Source organism: Camelus dromedarius, chromosome 29 (assembly GCF_036321535.1).
Source record: "Camelus dromedarius isolate mCamDro1 chromosome 29, mCamDro1.pat, whole genome shotgun sequence".
Classification (NCBI taxonomy): domain Eukaryota; kingdom Metazoa; phylum Chordata; class Mammalia; order Artiodactyla; family Camelidae; genus Camelus; species Camelus dromedarius.
Window position 1 is genome coordinate 25195788 of NC_087464.1, and position 19379 is coordinate 25215166.

Sequence of the window (19379 nt, forward strand, 5' to 3'; positions counted from 1 at the left end):
AAAAACTATTTAATAAGATGGTTAATGCATGAAATTTCAAAATGTAGAATTATATGGAGAGATAAGTTAAGGGTCACCTTTTATCTGTATTCCCTGCTGTTTCTCTCCTTACTTCTGTTTTTATTACCTATTCAGGGAAACTGTTGTTCTGTGTGTCTTTCCAGAGCTTTTTTCTTATATACTTATATTCCTTTAGATGTATGTATACAGTGTTGTTTTTAGACATAAAAATAGGATCATGCTATGTATAGTGCTTCTAACTTGTTACGTCTTGAAATATATCTGGACCTCATTATTTTTAATAACTTTTTAGTAGTGTGTAGTATGCTTATATACCATAAATTCTCCCATTAAAATATATTTGTTTTATTGATATAAATGATGAAGTAAGAAATATTCTTTGTGCATATTTCTCTAGGATAAAATCCTCAGAACAAATTGTTACATTTCAAGACATATATATACATATATAAAGATTTTGGTTGCTACTGCTAAATGGCTTTTCAAAAAGACTACACTTCACTAGTAGTGTATGGAGGGGCCTATTTCCCTACACTTTACTCACATTGAATATTACTAGTATTTTCACCTGCTAGTCTGATAGAAAGAACTATTTTATTACCAGTCTTTTCAGTGAGATGAAAGTCAAGCATCTTCTCATGTTTTCTTGATTTTATTTCTTTTCTTTATATATTTTTGCTGTTTCTGATCTTGTTCATTTTGTCTTTCTGTTACTTCTTTTAAAGAGTCATCATAGATATTTCAGGGGATCAAAGTGTGATATATATTGCAAATATTTTCTCTTGACTTTTAAGATTTGTTTATGTTATGTTTTTGATACACTTTAAATATACCGTATACCTTAAAATTTTTGTACGGTTAATTCTGTCATTATTTTCTTTTATTGTCCTGGGTTTTAGTTACTTATTTTTCTTACATATGAAGGGCGCTTCCAGCCCAAGATTATAAAATATTTATTCTCATACTTGTAGAATTTAATTTTTTAAGTTCATGTTTGAGTTTATATTTTTCCCAATTGGAATTTATTTTTTAATATGGTAGATGTAGATATTTACCTTTTATTCATTTCAAATCCATTTTTATTTCCCAATAACTTATGCAATAGTCTACCTTTACAGACTGATTAGCAGTGTTATCTTTATTACTTAATCCTACTGTCTTAAATGTAAAATTGTTCTTACATGATCTTTTCATGCTTTGAGTAACCCCACAGTTAGAAAATTGATTTTAATTGTAATCTAATTTACCAACTTGACTTATTTTTGAAAATCATTATTTCACTGTTTTTCATAAGGGCCTAGAATTAGTCAGCAGAATTAATCAAACAGAATACTCTTAATGGAGACTTTAAAAATCTCTTACTATTTATCACTCATTACATCAGTTTGCCCAGTATCTCTTGTAGCACCAGTGAAGAAAAAATTGTTTTCATTTAATCAAAATTGCCATACAACTGTATTTTAGAATGAGGTAGGGTGGTAAGAAGAATGTTGGTTTGGGTTGTTAGAGCTGACTCTATATCAACCATAATAAGAAGACAATGTCTTCAAGTAAAATACCAAGAAATAGGAAAATAAAACTTTTTTTTTTTTTTTTTTTTACTGTACTGCACTATTCCATACCAAACAGCCAAAAAAATTTGAGTGTTGTTGACTTTTGGGAGCAGAAATTGAGGATGGAGAAGAGATTGTTGTTTTTTGTTATAATCCTTTGAGAACTATTTAATGTCATAAATCTCATACTTTTTTTGATAAAAATTTTTAAAGTTTCAACTTCAAGAAACCTCATATTCTGATAACCAGTTTCATTTCTAGCTTGCACATATTAAATCAGAATTCTACTGGGATATAGAAGTCAAACTAAGAAAAGTTTCATGGTCCTCTTGGCATAACTAGATATTGCCAGGAGTAACCTAGCTTTGCTTAAATTACCTTTTGACTTCCCCATAGCCTGTTTTTACCATTTTCTTGACTCTTGGATTTTAGGGATTTCTGAGATTAAGCTAATAGGCCATTAACCCTGCTTTGTACATTTCTGTAAAGTAATCAGTGGATTACATTTGTTAAATTTTTTGACATATTTTTATAATTAAGATAAAAAGACAAAGAGAACTAAAATGCGTTTTATTTGTGGTATATTTTGGTTGAACACTGGCCTCCCAAAATCTCTCTCCTGCTGTTGAAAAACTTTGAGCATATTGTTACTTATATTGTGAATATTATTAATGAAATAAATTTGACTGTTGTTTTTTAACCATAATTTTTTTCTTGTTTAACAGACTTTGTCCATTGGTGTTCTTGATATTTTTGGGTTTGAAGATTATGAAAATAACAGCTTTGAACAGTTCTGTATTAATTTTGCTAATGAACGTTTACAACACTACTTTAATCAGCATATCTTTAAATTGGAGCAAGTGAGTACCTGAATGCATGTATGCTAGCCCCCTTCCCACTCCGTCATCCCCGCACCCCTACCTCACATATACTTATACACGTAAACACACGTAACATTTTGAGTCATAGCCGTAAGTATTTTAAGTGTTGTATTTGAATATAGATACTGTTGTCTTCATATTAGTGTCAGCACGGGGCATAGCAGAGCATAGTTTTGGGGCCTTATCATACAGGGTTTTTTTTGTTGTTGTTGTTTAATAGTCCTCAAGTAGATCCCATAATATGTGCTTGTTTGATTAAACCTTTGAAAAGATGCATGGGTTTGTTTTGAATTTTTGTTGGTGTTTTTGATTTTTTAATTGGTGCCATGGGTTTGGTCGCTGTATGTAATGCTAAGTATGCTTGTTTGATTGTTTTGATCTCTTAGTTCAAGGATAGGATGGAGGAGCTTACTAATAGAATCTTAAGTCAGCTCAGAATATGGATACAAGGAAATAGGACAATGTAGGAAGACCAAAATGGGTAACTAGATATTTCTTGTGAGAAGCTCAAATTGATTGAATTAGTGTAGAAAGAGTGAGCTTTCAGTTTGCATGAGAATTCTTAGGTTAAATGCAGCGTTGAGGAAAATTTGGGCTTTTTCTCCAAGTCAAGTTTGAAGACAATAACAAGTTGAGATTTAAGCCCAGAATTTGAGTTTGTATGTGCAGACGTTAGCAGAAGCAGGATTCACATTCAGCTCAAGGGAAATGGAGAAGAAAAGAAATGAACAGAAAGAGCACAGCACATCTACAAAATAGAAAAATAAGGTCTTTCCTATCATTAGGGCTTGCTGTCCTTTGTCCTAGCTTTAAGTACTTCTGTTTTACTTAAAGAGTTATGAAGACTGATTAGTGTTAGCAGAAGCAGCATTAGTCCTGGCCATCTTGATGTGAATCTTTAATGCTTTTAACACATAACCTTTTTGCTAGACTCTCTTAAAGAACTATTAAAAAACTATCACCTAACGTGTATGTGGTGCTTACTGTTTATCAAATGGATCCTGTATTTATTCTAGTTTTACAGATGACGCCTAAAGCCTGTACTTCATCCTTAACACTCTGGCTCTGTAATTCTTGCTATTAACCGAAACAGAGCTGGGTTTGGTCTCTTTACTTAATCCAAGATAAAAAAGATAACTTTAGCACTAGGATGATCTCTTCCTCCACTGGAGATTGAATTTGCTCTTGGCAGGTGGCTAAGAACACTGGAAATTCTACACTGTTTTAACCTGATCAGTAACTGATCTCAATACCATAATGAAGTTTTATCAGAAACCAAAACCAAAAACATAACTAGAAGATACTTTATGATTAAAAATTAAGAGATGAATTTCTAAATAGCCTAGAAGTTGAAAAATTTAGAACATATGTTGAAATTAACATGTTACATATTAAAACTTGTGTCTAAAGGTGTACTTCAGTCACTAAAGAAATATAACTAAGGATTTACTTAGAGGAAGATTTTAAGATTCAAGAGCAATGATTTAACAGATTGGAAGGAGGTCAGCAAACTAAACCAAACAAAAATGGGAAGAAGGAAATAATAAAGATAAAAGAGAAAATTAAATAAAAATTAAAAGAAATACATTATGGGAGAGGATCAGCAGAGTCAAAAGTAATACTTCGAAATGACCAATAGCATTGATAAACCCCTCAAGAAATTCATGGGAGAGAGACAGACAGACAAACACACGCACAGAGAGGAATATAAATAGCCAGAATTCCAAAGATAAAGAGGACGTCACTGTGGATGCTACATAGACAGCTGAAATTATACGTTCTTCCGTTGTGTGGATTAATGATTTAAAAGAGAAAAGTTTAGACTATTCTTTTAATCTTAGTAAAAGCTTTTTAGTCCCTACTCTCATATACCTGTTACTTTATGCATGATGAATAAATTGTTAATTTGTTATTTCCTAGGAGGAATATAGAAGTGAAGGTATAAGCTGGCACAATATAGATTATATTGATAATACCTGTTGCATAAATCTTATTAGCAAGAAACCAACAGGACTGCTCCATCTTTTGGATGAAGAAAGCAAGTGAGTATGAGTCTTTTCAATTTTGTTATTGGCCACTTGGGCTTTTCATATCTTAAGTGCTAAATTTTCTTCGTCACTTTATAAAGTAAAGAGCCAAAATTTCCCTTGTATGTATTATTTTGTGTTTATGTGTTTCTAAGAAAATTGGATGGACTTCACCATTGAACTATTTTTTCCTTGAGTTTTTCCAGATTTCTTGTACACAGTCACTTTGATGTTAAATTTGTTTGCACATATTTACTGTTTTTTGTTGCATGTTCCTCTCTTCTTGAATTGTTTTATATATGTGATGTGTTTGCAGTCTCACGTTCAGCAGAAAAGAATATAATAATAGATAAGTGATACCTGCCACGGCTGTGCAAGTTTTAAGAGGCAGCATATGTCAGATATTTGCCACCTCTTAATAACACTGTTCAATATACCAAACATATATTTGCTTCACACGTAAAGCTACATAGAGCAGCCTCCAGGGTGTTCTCAGTGCTCTATAAAGTATTATTTAGTTAAATTATTCTAAGAAGTGGCAAATCTATAGAGTTGGGAAACCGAAGTGATGGAGAGTCTGTCAGTTTTCTGTGACTCATTAGTAAGATATTTAGAAATTGAATTAGGTCCCCTGATTCCTAGCTCAGCATTATACCCATTAAACCAAGATATAAAATGTTGGGCATTTACTACCGTAGGTCAGATGACCATACACCAAGTTTGTGTGGGACAGTCTAAAGTTGATGCCTGTTGTTTACTTTAGTTATTAAAGGTACCTACTTTTACTCTCAGAATATCCCAGTGTGTATGGTAAGTTATATGTCATCCTGTTAATATGCCATAAACCCACAGAATTGCTGTGTAGAATTATAAAGTAATATGGCAGAATGCAAAATATATTGGAAAGGAGACTGCTAACAGTTATATCTACACACTCTATCACTAGTCTGTTTCCATTAATCTAAATGAATTGAAATGCAACAAATACTAAAAATATTTTAATTTTATGTCCAGAGTTGTGGAAGTTTCTTTTATTGCTCTATATGTACTGAAGCATACATTCTCTCTTATAAAACTGTAAGGTTAATGGTTCTTAACTCTGCTTGCCTCTTACCTCTGGTGTATTTTCTTTTGGAAAGCTTCATAGGTGATTTTGATAATTAGTGTTGAGAACAATTGTGGTTGATATGGAAATGATAAGCAGTTCTTTTTGTTTGAGGTATTTTATGGAACCAAAAAGAGCAAAAAAGTTTAAGCAATTTGAGAAAAAGATCATGTAGGTAGTAAATGGTGGTCTTGACATTCACACTGTCCAGGTTATTTCCGACTAATCAGCTTTATTTTTTTTCTTTTTCCTGAGCTTTGTCTTTTCCTTCTTTATTGAAGTAACAGTGATTGATAACATTATGTAAGTTGCATGTACAATGTTGGATTTCTACTTCTGTATCTCCTACAGTGTGTTCACCACCAAGAATGTATTTTCCATCTGTCAACATATGGTTGGTCTCTTACTCATTTTGCCCTTCCCCCTGCCCCTTCCCCTCTGGTATATAAAAAGCTGATAAACAAACAGAAACAAAATAAATGATCAAACCAAACAAAAAAAGCATGTAGATACAGAGAGCAGAGTAGTGAGCCTGCGCTTTGAAGCATTGTCCTGTGTCGCTTCCCCATGATCCTATGGCTGCAGAGTCAGAAGTTCAGAGTTGTGTTCCAGCTCTGTTAACCAACCTCGGCGAAAAGGAAGCGATGATGACAAATGGTAGTGTGGCCTGCTGTATGTCATGGGGAGGTTGGTGAGCAGCAGTTGAGCTAGTGGACATATAATTAAAAGGTGAATAAAGCAAATGGATCTTGTCTGGCCTGTCATTCTTTAAGGAAAATTTCATGGAGTGCACATCTTACTATACAAAGACTGTCTTTCGCTGGTCAGTTGCTACCTCACAGCAATGTAAATACTGCCCAGTGAAGAGAATGCTACCTCTTGCTGTTACCCCAGATCTTCTGGGGTTAAGCCACATGGCCAGAAATTACAGAGAGGCAGACTTTGGCTCAATAGAAGAACTCATTAGAGCTGGTTAGCAGCTGCTTCATAAAGTAGTAGAATTCCCTATGATAGTAATTATTTTCGTCATCTGTTAGGGTGTTACTAGAGGTAGGAGATTGGACTAAATAACCTCTTAATTGTCTCTTATATGTCTATATTAGTCCTCCATAACATTTTTTAATAAACCATAGTAATATTTTTATTTCTTTTCTTTCCTGTCCGTCTTTCCTTGTTTGGAATAGAAATTATTCTCATGTCTGTCCGCCTTCCTTTAAAAATTTCTTTTCTCCATTTAAAAGTAAGAGAAAACTGAATCACATACAAGCTTTTTGATTACTCAGAGGAGGAGCAGGTAAATGAACCTTTACTTAGAGACAGTAAGGTGAGCATCCTTCCTGAAAAGAAGCATTCTGCTGTGGAGTAGTGAGGGGTAAGTTTGCAGGTGTTAGGTTGGTCTAGGCTTAGGGGCTTGGATTCTGATTTTCCAGAGTGGAGGAGGCACACAATTAAAGCACTGCTGTTGGAAAATTTGCTTTGATACCTCAGTTTGGTGACTTGAAGCAAGGTAGGACCAGAATCCCTGAAGCTACTACAGAGGCTGTTACGGTGCTCTCTGAGGTTGTTAAGAGCCGTAGTTCATTCTAGAACGGCTTTAGACTCCTGGGAAGGAGAGGAGGCGCCTAGACAGCGAGATGTTTTGAAGAAGGGATAGTATTTGAATGCAAAAAGCAGGCCTAGTTGACTAGGGGAGTGGCAGGGTTGGCAAGATGGAAAAGTAGCTAACATTTATAGCATCCCTATAGATGTCAGTGTTAGGTGTTTCTCTTAGTGTCGTTTGGTTCTTCTTTAATTCTCCTAGCACTGTGATACCTCGTTTTATGGATTAGGAAACCAATTCTTAAAGAAGGTTATACCTAGCTTTCCCAAGGCCACAGACAGAACTGGTAGCCTAAGTGATGCCTGTCTAACATCAACAGCCATTCTCCTTCCTGATTCCAGTACATACTATGTAATTAACTATTTTTATTGTAATTTTGGAATTCTTATGCATTAGATATATTCAGCACCTTTGCAGTCCCATGTCACATTGTTTCTCATTATTTCAGCTACTGTTAAACTAGTCTCTGAAAGATACTTGCCCTCTCCTTTTTTGGGTCAGTGATTATTTTCTCTGTTTGAAACTCCTACCCAGCTTTTAACATCTAGTTAGTAATTTGATCCTCCTGTATCCTCTGAACCTTTCAGTTATTCCCAACCAATAGTGACTTTTTTCCTCTTCTGAAGTTTTATATGCCTGTATTTACTATTATGTAGTTAGTTACTTCTTAATAAATATTATTTGAATGATTCCTGGTTATGAAATACTCATCAATGAGTACAAACCTGTTGACATATACTTGAAATAATAATAAGTATAATATAAAAATATTCAGTAACTGGTGTAAGTAAGAAAATTACTGCTTAATTAATACAAGAAGAAAAAACGAAGAATGACTGTGGATTTAAAGAACCTGTCCAAATTCAGAGATTGTTCCCTTTTTGCAAGTTCTTGAGCCCAAACAACATCTGATTTGGTTTTTATTATCCTTTGGGTTTTATGCTAGGGCAGCACACTGCAACCTAAGCTAAATATCTGAAGCCCTGAGTTAATGTCTCAGTTCTGCTACCTGCGAAGTGTGAGTTTGGGCAAATCACAACTTTTGACCTCTCGTCTACAAAATAGGAGTACCAGCCCTTGTTTTACTCTTTTTTTAAACCTTGTTATAAGAATCAGATTGGATAATTTAAATGAAAACTTTCTGTGATTTGCTAGATGTGTCATATGGCAATGTAATTATAATGTATTTTTTTTAAAGGCTGTATTAACTGCTGCATCTTTCTTTAGTGTTCTTATTTTTATTTTTAATTCAGCTTTCCACAGGCTACAAACCAAACGCTGCTAGACAAATTTAAGCATCAGCATGAGGAGAGTCCTTACATTGAGTTTCCAGCTGTGATGGAGCCTGCTTTCATCATAAAACATTATGCCGGGAAAGTAAAATACGGGGTAAAGGTCAGTGCATTTCTCACCGAAAGCGGCTTTAGAGCAGAGGAGCATTCTTAACTGTATCACCATCCTTGTCGCACTGTCTTCTTTGTAGTTGATCAGTAACAGTTGGAGACATTTTACAAGGATGCTACTAAAATTCAGATTCTTCTTTGTAATACATTACTGTCATTAGGCAATGTTTTTGTTAGTTTCCTCCTGCAGCTAAAATTGATGTCAGTCCATTCTGTATAGAATAGCCTTTCAGTTCTGAAAGAAAAGATGTCATCAGTATGTCTTAAACCCATGTCGTCATCTACATAGTTGGTTGATCTTTTTTTTCTCTTCTCTGCATCCATGAGGCCAGACAGGCTTCATGTCTTTGCATATCATTAAGTGTTTGTGAGCTCAGATTCCTAATGAATATGTTGAAACTCTTAAGTCCTGTGGAAGGGAATCTTCATAATTTTGCTCTTTTCTTGTTTGTGATCGATGAGCCCCTTTTCCTTCGACGACTTGATGTCTAAGCCTGTCATTTAAAACCCTTTTCTAGGTAAGGCAGTGACGATTCGGAGAATGGTGGAGCAATATGTTTTCTCCTGGGTGTTGCGGAGAGAGTCGCAGTCAGGATCACTCATTCATTCATCACTGATTCATTGATTCAGGAAGTGTTTATTAAACATGGAACGTGTGTCAAACCCTGTGCTTGGTGTTTGGAATGATCTAGTGATAAACTAGCAGACACGTTCTTGTTCTTGGCTTTGTGTGTGTGTGTGCGTGGATATGTATATGTATACGTGTATGTGTGTGTGTATAATGTAGATAAATGAGGCTGTGGTTATAAATAAATGAATCGGTCCTTTGGAGATAGTAGGGGAATAGTAGATTTTGAATTTGTAGATCCATGAACACCTCTCTGAGAAACTAAAATTTTGAGAGATGATCTGAAGTAAATTTTACCCTGTTGAGGAGTTGGGATGATGAATATTCTAGGCCATGAGATAGGAAAGAACTTAATATGTTAAAATGATGGAAAACAGGCCAGTGTTACTAGATTGTAGTGAGCAAGGGAGATAGTGGCATGAAATGAATTCAGAGCATAGACAGCAGGTTAATTCTTCAGGGCTTCCAGACCAAGTTAGGAGTTTGTTTTTTTGTTAAAATTATTATGAGGAGCCATGAAAAGATTTTAAGAGGGTATATGTGTTTTTTAAAAGATTGATTTCTTGGAAGACAAGGAATAACAGGGGATGGGAGTGGAAGATGGGAAATCAATTAGATAGCTCTTTTAAATAGTTGAGGTGAAATGTTAAGGTAAGCTGGACCACGGAGGTGACATAGAGATGGAGGAGATCCGGATGATTCCAGGGTATTTTTTGGAGGTGCAGTCAGTAGACGTTAGTGATAGAGTCTAGGTAAAGAACTTCTGGATGTAGCTGATGGGTGAATTTCTCTTTTTTTTTTTTTGATGGCTGAATTTGAGGTACTATTTCCTGATATGGAAAAGACACGAAGGACCAGATTTTAGAAAAAGCATTAAGAATAACTGAGTAGAATTGTGCTTACCGGGGGTGGAGGGTTGGGGAATTAAGGAGATACTGGGCAAAGGCTACAAACCTGCAGTTATATTCTGAAGATCTGATGCTCAGCATTGTAATTATAGTTAACATTGTAATTACAACATTGTCTTTAGAGTTTTTAAGAGACCAAATCTTACATACTATTACCACAAAAAAGAAATGATTGTATGACACAATGGGGGTTTTTACTAACTCTACCATGGTAATCATATTGCAGCATATAAACGCATCAAATCGACATGTTGTACATCTTAAACAGTGATGTGTGTCAGTTATAGCTCAATTTAAGAAGTTTAAAACAAACAAAAAAAGAGCTATAAAATCATAAATCGAAGTTCATAAAGTGCAGAAATCTAAAGTGTACATATTTCTTTCTGCCCCTTCCCAGCACATTCTCCCCTGCCCAGGGGTAAACACTACCCTAATTTTTTATCCTTAGTTTTTTTACTTCATGTTAAATTTCAGATAAATGGAATCATACAATATATACACTTGCATCTGTGATTATTCATCCATATTATCAGTCAGGCTGAAAGTAAAAGAAAGGGAAAAAGATGTGTCAGGCAAACGCTGAAAGATAGCTGGCATAATTATGTCATTATCAGACAAGGAAGACTTTAAGGCAAGAGTTACTGTTAGAGATAAAGAGGCACTTTTGTAACAATAAAAGGGGTCAGTTCAATAGGAGGACATAATCAAAGTTGTATGTACCTAATGACTCCAGTATATGTAAGCCAAACGAGGAGCAGAAGTAGAACTAGGCAAGTTTATCATCAGGATTGCAGATTTTAATATAGATCTCCCAGTAGTTAGCAGAATAAGTAGACGCAGAATCAATAAAAGCAGAACTTGAACAGCTGACCTAATTGGCATATCATAAGGATAACTGAACAGTCTTTGGATGTTTAGAAACTAAGTAAAATTTTTCTATATAACCCATGAGTTAAAAAGGAAATCACAATTAAAATGATAATATTTTAAACTGAGTATCAAAATTTGTAGGATACATTTAAAGCGATGATTTATAACTGTAAATTCATATGTTAGGAAGGAACACTGGTTGAAAAGTAATTATCTAAATCTCCATCTCAAGAAACTAGGAAAAGAACAGCAAATTAGACCACAAAAAATTAGAAGAAGGAAGTAATAAAAGGAAGACCAGTATGTTCATGTATCACTGAAAAATTGTGCTCTACACTGGAAATTGACACAACATTGTAAACTGACTATATAACTCAATAAAAAAAAGTTAAAAAAATAAATAAAATAAAAATATACCCCAATAACTTTGCTCTAAAAAAAAAGCAAACAAACAAACAAAAAAAGGAAGACCAGAAATCAGCGCAATAGAAAGTGGACTTACCATAGAGAAATTCACAAACCCAAAAGTTAGTTCCTTGAAAAGATAATGGAAAATAATGCAGTGGACCCTTGAACAACACAGGTTTGAACTATGTGGGTCCACTTATATGCATATATTTTTCAGTAAACAGGCACCACAGTGCTACCTGACTCGTGGCTGCTTGACTCCGCACGTGCAGAGCCGTAGGTGCTGGATCGCCGACCATACAGTTACACGGGGATTTTAAGCTGTGTGAGTGGGTTGGTGCCCCCAACCCTGTGTTGTTCAGGGCTAAACTGTATAAGTAAAAGGTAGTAAAAAATAGTAGAAAGTAACTAATAAAAGAAAAAAAGAGATTCACAGATTACAGATACCAGAAACGAGTAAGGGGATTTAACTACCTACCCTATAGATATTAAAAGGACATGCAATATAGGGGCACCTAAGTACGTAAAACAATTACTAACAGAGATAAAGGGGAATATTGATGGGAATACAATCATTGTTGGAGGTTGTAACACCGCAGTAACATCACTAGACAGATCTTCCAGACAGAAACTAAATAAGGCAACAGAGAAATTAAATGATACAATAGAAAAATTAGATTTGGTGGATATTTTTAGAGCATTACACCCCCCAAAAATAGGATATACATTCTTTTCAAGTGCACATGGAATATTTTCTAGGATTGATCATGTACTTGGGCACAAAAGAAGCCTCAACAATTTTAAGAAGATGGAAATTATCTCAAGAATCTTTACTGACCACAGTGCCATGAAACTAGAAATCAACTACAGAGAAACAAAGGAGAAAAAAAGGAAAGCATGGAGATTAAACAACATGCTATTAAAAAACCATTGGGTCAATGATGAAATCAAAGGTGAAATTAAAAAATACTTTGAGATGAATGAAAACACAACCACACAAAGTTTATGGGATGCAGCAAAGGCAGTGCTAAGAGGGAAGTTTATAGTGATACAGGCCTTCCTCAAAAAAGAACAATCTCAAATAAACAATCTAACCCACCAGCTAAAAGAATTGGAAAAAGAAGAGCAAAAAAACCCAAAAGTCAGCAGAAAGAAGGAAATAATAAAGATCAGGGAGGAAATAAGTAAAATAGAGATTAAAAAAATAGTAGAAAAAAGTCAATCAAACCAAAAGGTGGTTTTTTGAAAGAGTAAATAAAATTGACAAACCTCTGGTCAAACTCACAAAGAAGAAAAAAGAGCACAAATAAGCAAAATAAGAAAGGAAAATGGAGAAATTACAACAAATAACATAGAACTACAGAATATCATACTAGAATATTAAGAAAAACTATATAGAACTAAAATAGATAACTTACAGGAGATGGACAAGTTTCTGGAAACATACAGTCCACCAAGACTGAATCAAGAAGAAACTGACCACTTGAACAAACTGATCACTAGAAATGAAATTGAATTAGCAATAAAAAAACCTCCTTACAAATAAAAGTCCAGGACCGGATGGCTTCACTGGGGAATTCTACCAAACATACAAAGAAAAACTCATACCAGTTCTTCTCAAACTCTTCCAGAAGATTGAAAAGGAAGTAATACTCCCAGACTCATTCTATGAAGCCACCATCACCCTGATACCAAAACCAGGAAAAGACACCACCAAAAAAGAGAATTATAGGCCAATATCATTGATGGACATAGATGCCAAAATCCTTACCAAAATATTAGCAAATAGAACCCAACAGCACATAAAAAAGATTATACATCATGATCAAGTGGGGGCCATCCCAGGGACACAAGGGTGGTTCAACATACGCAAATCAATCAATGTAATACATCACATCAACAAGAGAGAGGACAAAAACCACATGATCATCTCAATAGATGCCGATAAAGCATTTGATAAAATGCAACACCCATTTATGATAAAAACTCTCACCAAAGTGGGTATAGAGGGATCATATCTCAACATAATAAAAGCTGTATATGACAAACCTACAGCCAGCATAGTACTCAACGGTGAAAAACTCAAAAGCTTCCCACTAAAACCTGGGACAAGACAAGGATGCCCACTATCACCACTCCTATTAAACATAGTCTTGGAAGTCCTAGCCACAGCAGTCAGGCAAGTAAGAGAAATAAAAGGGACCCAAATTGGAAAAGAAGAGGTAAAAGTGTCACTATATGCAGATGACATGATGCTATATATAGAATACCCTAAAAGATCCACACAAAAACTACTAGAAATAATCAAAGAATTCAGCAAGGTAGCAGGTTACAAGATTAATGTTCAAAAATCAGTTGCATTTCTTTACATTAATGATAAATGAACAGAAAAAGAAAATAAAGAATCAGTCTGCTTTAAAATAGCACCCAAAGTAATAAAATACCTAGGAATAAATCTAACCAAGGAGGTAAAAGACTTATACATGGAAAACTATAAAACACTGATTAAGGAAATTAAAGAAGACTTAGAAAAATGGAAAGATCTTCCATGCTCCTGGATTGGAAGAATCAGTATTGTTAAAATGGTCATAATGCCCAAGGTAATCTACAGATTTAATGCAATCCCTATCAAATTACCCAGGACATATTTCACAGAACTAGAACAAATCATAATAAAACTTACATGGAACCACAAAAGACCTAGAATTGCCAAAACATTACTGAAGAAAAAGAGGCTGGAGGAATAACTCTCCCAGACTTCAGACAATACTGTAGAGCTACAGTAATCAAAACAGCATGGTATTGGTACAAAAACAGACATATGGACCAATGGGACAGAACAGAGAGCCCAGAAACTTTTGGGCTCTTTGATAAAGGAGGCAAGAATGTACAATGGAATAAAGACCGTCTCTTCAGCAAACGGTGTTGGGAAAACTGGACAGCAGCATGTAAATCAGTGAAGCTAGAACATTCCCTTACACCATACACAAAAATAAACTTAAAATGGATCAAAGTCTTAAACATAAGACAAGATACAATAAACCTCCTAGAAGAAAATATGCGCAAAACATTATCCGACATATATCTCAAAAATGTTCTCCTAGGGCAGTCTACCCAAGCAATAGAAATAAAAACAAGAATAAACAAATGGGACCTAATTAAACTTACAAGCTTCTGCACAGCAAAGGAAACCATAAGTAAAACAAAAAGACAACCTACAGAATGGGAGAAAATTTTTGCAAATGAAACTGACAAAGGCTTGATCTCCAGAATATGTAAGCAGCTCATACGACTTAATAAGAAAAAAACAAACAACCCAATCCAAAAATGGGCAGAAGACCTAAACAAGCAATTCTCCAACATACATACAAATGGCCAATAGGCACATGAAAAAATGCTCAATATCACTAATTATCAGAGAAATGCAAATCAAAACTACGATGAGGTATCACCTCACACCAGTCAGAATGGCCATCATTCAAAAGTTCACAAATGACAAATGCTGGAGAGGCTGTGGAGAAAAGGGAACCCTCCTACACTGCTGGTGGGAATGCAACTTGGTACAGCCACTGTGGAAAACAGTATGGAGATTCCTCAAAAAACTAGGAATAAACTTACCATATAATCCAGTAATCCCACTCCTGGGCATATATCCAGAAGGAACCCTACTTCAAAAAGACACCTGTACCCCAATGTTCATAGCAGCACTATTTACAATAGCCAAGACATGGAAACAACCTAAATGTCCATCAACAGATGACTGGATAAAGGAGACATGGTATATTTATACAATGGAATACTATTCAGCCATAAAACGACAACATAATGCCATTTGCAGCAACATGGATGTTCCTGGAGAATGTCATTCTAAGTAAAGTAAGCCAGAAAGAGAAAGAAAAATACCATATGAGATCACTCATATGTGAGGAATCTAAAAAAAAAAGAACATAAATACAAAACAGAAACAGACTCATAGACATAGAATACAAACTTGTGGTTGCCAAGAGGGTAGGGGGTGGGAAGGGACAGACTGGGATTTCAAAATGTAGAATAGATAAACAAGATTATACTGTATAGACAGGGAAGTACATACAAGATCTTATGGTAGCTCACAGAGAAAAAAATGTGACAATGAATATATGTATGTTCATGTATAACTGAAAAATTGTGCTCTACACTGGAATTTGACACAACATTGTAAAATGTCTATAACTCAATAAAAAATGTTAAAAAAAAAAAGGACATGAAGGATATTTTGTCAGTAAATTTGACAGCATAGATAAAATGGACAATTCCATGAAAAATACATTACCAAAACTGACTCCATAAAATACAGGAAAACCTGAAGATTCTATGTCTGTTAAATAATTTGAATCAGTAGTTTAAAACTTTCCACAAAGGAAGTTCCAGGCCAACATGGTTTCACTGCTGAATGCTTTCCAACACATAAGCAATACTAGTCTTAACGCATTTTCTTTCAAGTTGGAGATACCTTTAAGATGTGTGAAAGAACCTCAGACATAACAAAGATTTGAGCTGGAAATACAGATTTGGGCCTCATCGTATAGGTGGTATGTAAAGCAGTCATTATGGTTGCAATCAAGTGATGTAAGATGATTGAGGGAAAATGCAAGAATACACAAGAGGAAACCCTGAGAAATTTCAGTGCAGAGCCAGCAGTGGGGACTGAAAAGGGGCAGTACAGAAGGTAAACAGCAAATCACAAAGTGTGTTGTTACAGAAACCAAGACGAGAGAGTTTCCAGGAGAATGATGGGACTAGCTCATGAAGTAGACTCAGAGATCTGGAGCATGAAGACAGGGAGATGGCACCATTACATTTGGAGAAGGAAGGTCTCTATCAGCATTGGACAGTCGTCATGGAACTTTAAACACCTAGAATTTTAGATTTGACCGTGTAGTTACTCCTAGGATAGGATGGTGTTTGGAGCAGGGCAGACGGGCGTTTTAGTTTCCCGCGCCAGTGCTTATTATGTTTGACCTCTCATGAACTTCTTTACCTCATGTTTACTTATCAGTGAAGTGTGGTTTGTAACTGATGCTGCTTTACTGAGCAATTGTTAGAATTCAGTAAGTTTTGTGTAGTGCTGACTTAGTGCCTGACCTTTGTCCGCCTTTGGTAGGTGCTTTTTTTTTTTTTTTTTTTTTTTTTCTTTTTTCCCCCGCTGCTGCAGCTGCCGCTGGTGATTGGATTTGGAAATTCTTACTCAGTTTTACTAACTTTGGTAATACATACTTCTGCTCAAAGGGTACTTAGGGACAAACTAAGCACCAACACTTCTGGCTTGTTGTCCCTTTTCCTCTGTTTTCAGGAGAACCAAGAATTACTAGGAAAGGAAAGCCCTGAAAGGTAATAGGATGAGTCTGAGCTGCCTCTGGTCGTGAGCTTTGATGGTGTCATGCTAGGCATGATCCTCAGAGAATCCCGAGTTAGAGCCGTTCTGTGGAGCTGCGCCAGCCTAGAGTGGTCTACTCAGCCAGTCCTAGTCCTTCCATCTGGGTGTGGTTGGGGTGAGGCGCCGGGACCGTCTGGCCCTTCTTCCAGAGTGTGAGCTGCTTGCCCTTCCTGCCTTTCTTTGGGGCATTTAAACCCATTTTCTTGTGTTCTGTCCTTTCCAGCCCCCACTGAGAGGTGGTTTTTGCTGGCTGTTTACAGTCCTTAGGTAATCTTACCTAGCTCTAAAAATCTGCATGCTGATAATACCCACATGTATTTTCTGAAGTCTCTGTAGGACTCTAGACACGTATACCTGTCTGCCTGCTGGATGTCTGTCTGCAGACAGTCTGGTGGTTATGAGTGGCTGTGTTGGAGCCTCTGTCCTTCCACTTGCTGTGTGATAGGGGCCAAGATAGTTAACCTCTCTGTGACTGAGTTGCCTCATCTATAAAATAGGAATAATAGGATCATCTACCTCAAGGAGTTTTAGGAGGATGAAACGAACTTAAATGAGACAACACGCGTAAAGCGGTTAGACGGGCGCCACACACTTAGTGACCTCTCGGTCCGTGTTACCTGCTCTTACGTCACCCTCGCCATCTCAGACTTCGCTTGCACACAGCTTAGCTCCTGATCCTCGTTTTCTGTCCCCATGCCTCTGTTTTCTCTAGGCTTCTCCATATCAGCATGTGACACCTCCATCCACTTAGTTGCTCAAACCCAAAATACGGGTGTTACCCTAATGCCCTCATTCTCTCACCATGCCCTAATCCTCCAGCAAGTCCTTTGCCCTTACCTCCAAAACGTACCCCAAACATGGTAACCATTTCCCCTTTCCACTAGTGCCGCCAACATAGGCCAAGTCGCTGTCAGCTCTTACCTGGAATACTGCAGTAGCTGGCCTCCCTTTTCCATTCTTTGTACAATTTATTTCCTCTGCGGCAACCAGTGTTGTTTATAAAACACCAGTTAGCTCCTGTCACTGCCCTTCCAGGGGCTTTCCTTTACACTTGAATAAAACCCAAACCCCTAATCCAGACTTAGACCCCTGCTATGGCCTTTGTATTTGCCTCATCTTCCACCACTCTCACTCTTGCCCAGAATGCTCCAGTCACTGGTCTTACTGGTTTTCTCTGCACTTGTCCAGCTCATCACCACCTGCAGGTGTTAGGTACGTGTTCCCTTTGCCTGGAATGCTGTCCCTGGTCTTCCTATTTCTGGCTCCTTTTTGTTGTTCAGCTCTCTTGTGATTTTATGTGATACTCCTTTAGAGAGTCTCTCTCTGGCAGTGTTTAAGAAGCTGCAGTACGTTTGTGGAATGTTCATTCTAATTTAAATGAATTACAGAATTCAGTAGTTTTAGGGTTGGGATTTTGTAGAGAGGGTATCTGTCTGGTCCAGTTAGCTGCCTAAAAATGAAATCACTTCTAGGGCCTTAATTCAACTGCTGTTCAGATATGTCACTCATTATCTTCTTGTTTCAATAATTTTTTCAAAATTAACACTGCTATTTTTTCATGTAGGATTTCCGGGAAAAAAATACAGATCACATGCGCCCGGACATTGTAGCTCTTCTGAGAAGCAGCAAGAGTGCGTTTATCTCCGGGATGATTGGAATTGACCCCGTCGCTATTTTCCGATGGGCAGTTCTCCGAGCTTTTTTCAGAGCCGTGGTTGCTTTCAGGGAGGCTGGGAAAAGACACATTCAGAGAAAAACCGGTAAGCAGTAGATGTTGGCATCCTCCCATGCTTCATCTTTTGAGTTTTTACCTCGCTAAGAAGTATAGACACAATAATTTTATTCTCTTTGTTTTCTTATTATGCCTAACATCGTGTTTCAGACCTAATGAGTGCTGGTGCACTTACGTGGTTAAGTGGCTGTATGCTGTCTGTGTGTGTGTGTGTTATATATGCATGTACATTTGTATTAACAAATACTGACAGGAGTAACGAGTATAAAGCACCTGGTATTTACTAGGCATTCAGACATCAGTATGATTTTTAAACAGGAAGTGAAATTATCATTATTTAATTATACAGAATTTAATATTGTTACCTTTCTCTCTTTTACATGTAATCATTTAAAATAAACTCTTTCTGCCAGGAAACTTCAGCACAGAGCACTAGGGTACAGCTTGTGCTTTCAGTGCTTTCAGAGTTACTCATAGGCTTTTGCCACGTGCATAGTGGGAAAACTAAATTCAGCTTTTATATATTTTAAATGAGTAAATATATTTAGGAGATTGTATTTCTAAAATGAGAGGCAAAACTATGTGTGCAGACTGGCCTTTGTGGACAGAATGATAGTTGTTTTTTTTTAATGAAAGAAATATCTTAAAACTGCTTTGCCTTTTTCAAAATTATTTAAGAGGCTGTCTTTGCAAAAAGCCTGAAAAAGTTTTTTTACTTGAGGTATAAGGGACATATAACATTATGTTAGTTTCAGGTATATAACATAAGTATTTGTGTACACTGAAAAATGATACCATCCATCACTGTATACAGTTAGAAAACTGTT

At 36.1% G+C, this 19379-nt stretch overlaps 1 protein-coding gene across 7 annotated transcripts in view; it reads left to right on the top strand.

The window, feature by feature from the left end:
* The window catches only part of MYO9A (myosin IXA), a 175473-nt gene that overhangs the window by 67635 nt on the left and 88459 nt on the right, over positions 1–19379 (top strand). For all 7 annotated transcript variants that reach the window (XM_031440897.2, XM_031440899.2, XM_031440904.2 and 4 more), the window contains 4 exons: positions 2300–2434; positions 4376–4497; positions 8441–8582; positions 18385–18580. In XM_031440897.2, coding sequence (XP_031296757.1) covers positions 2300–2434; positions 4376–4497; positions 8441–8582; positions 18385–18580 — 595 coding nt within the window. The remainder of the gene's footprint in view (positions 1–2299; positions 2435–4375; positions 4498–8440; positions 8583–18384; positions 18581–19379) is intronic.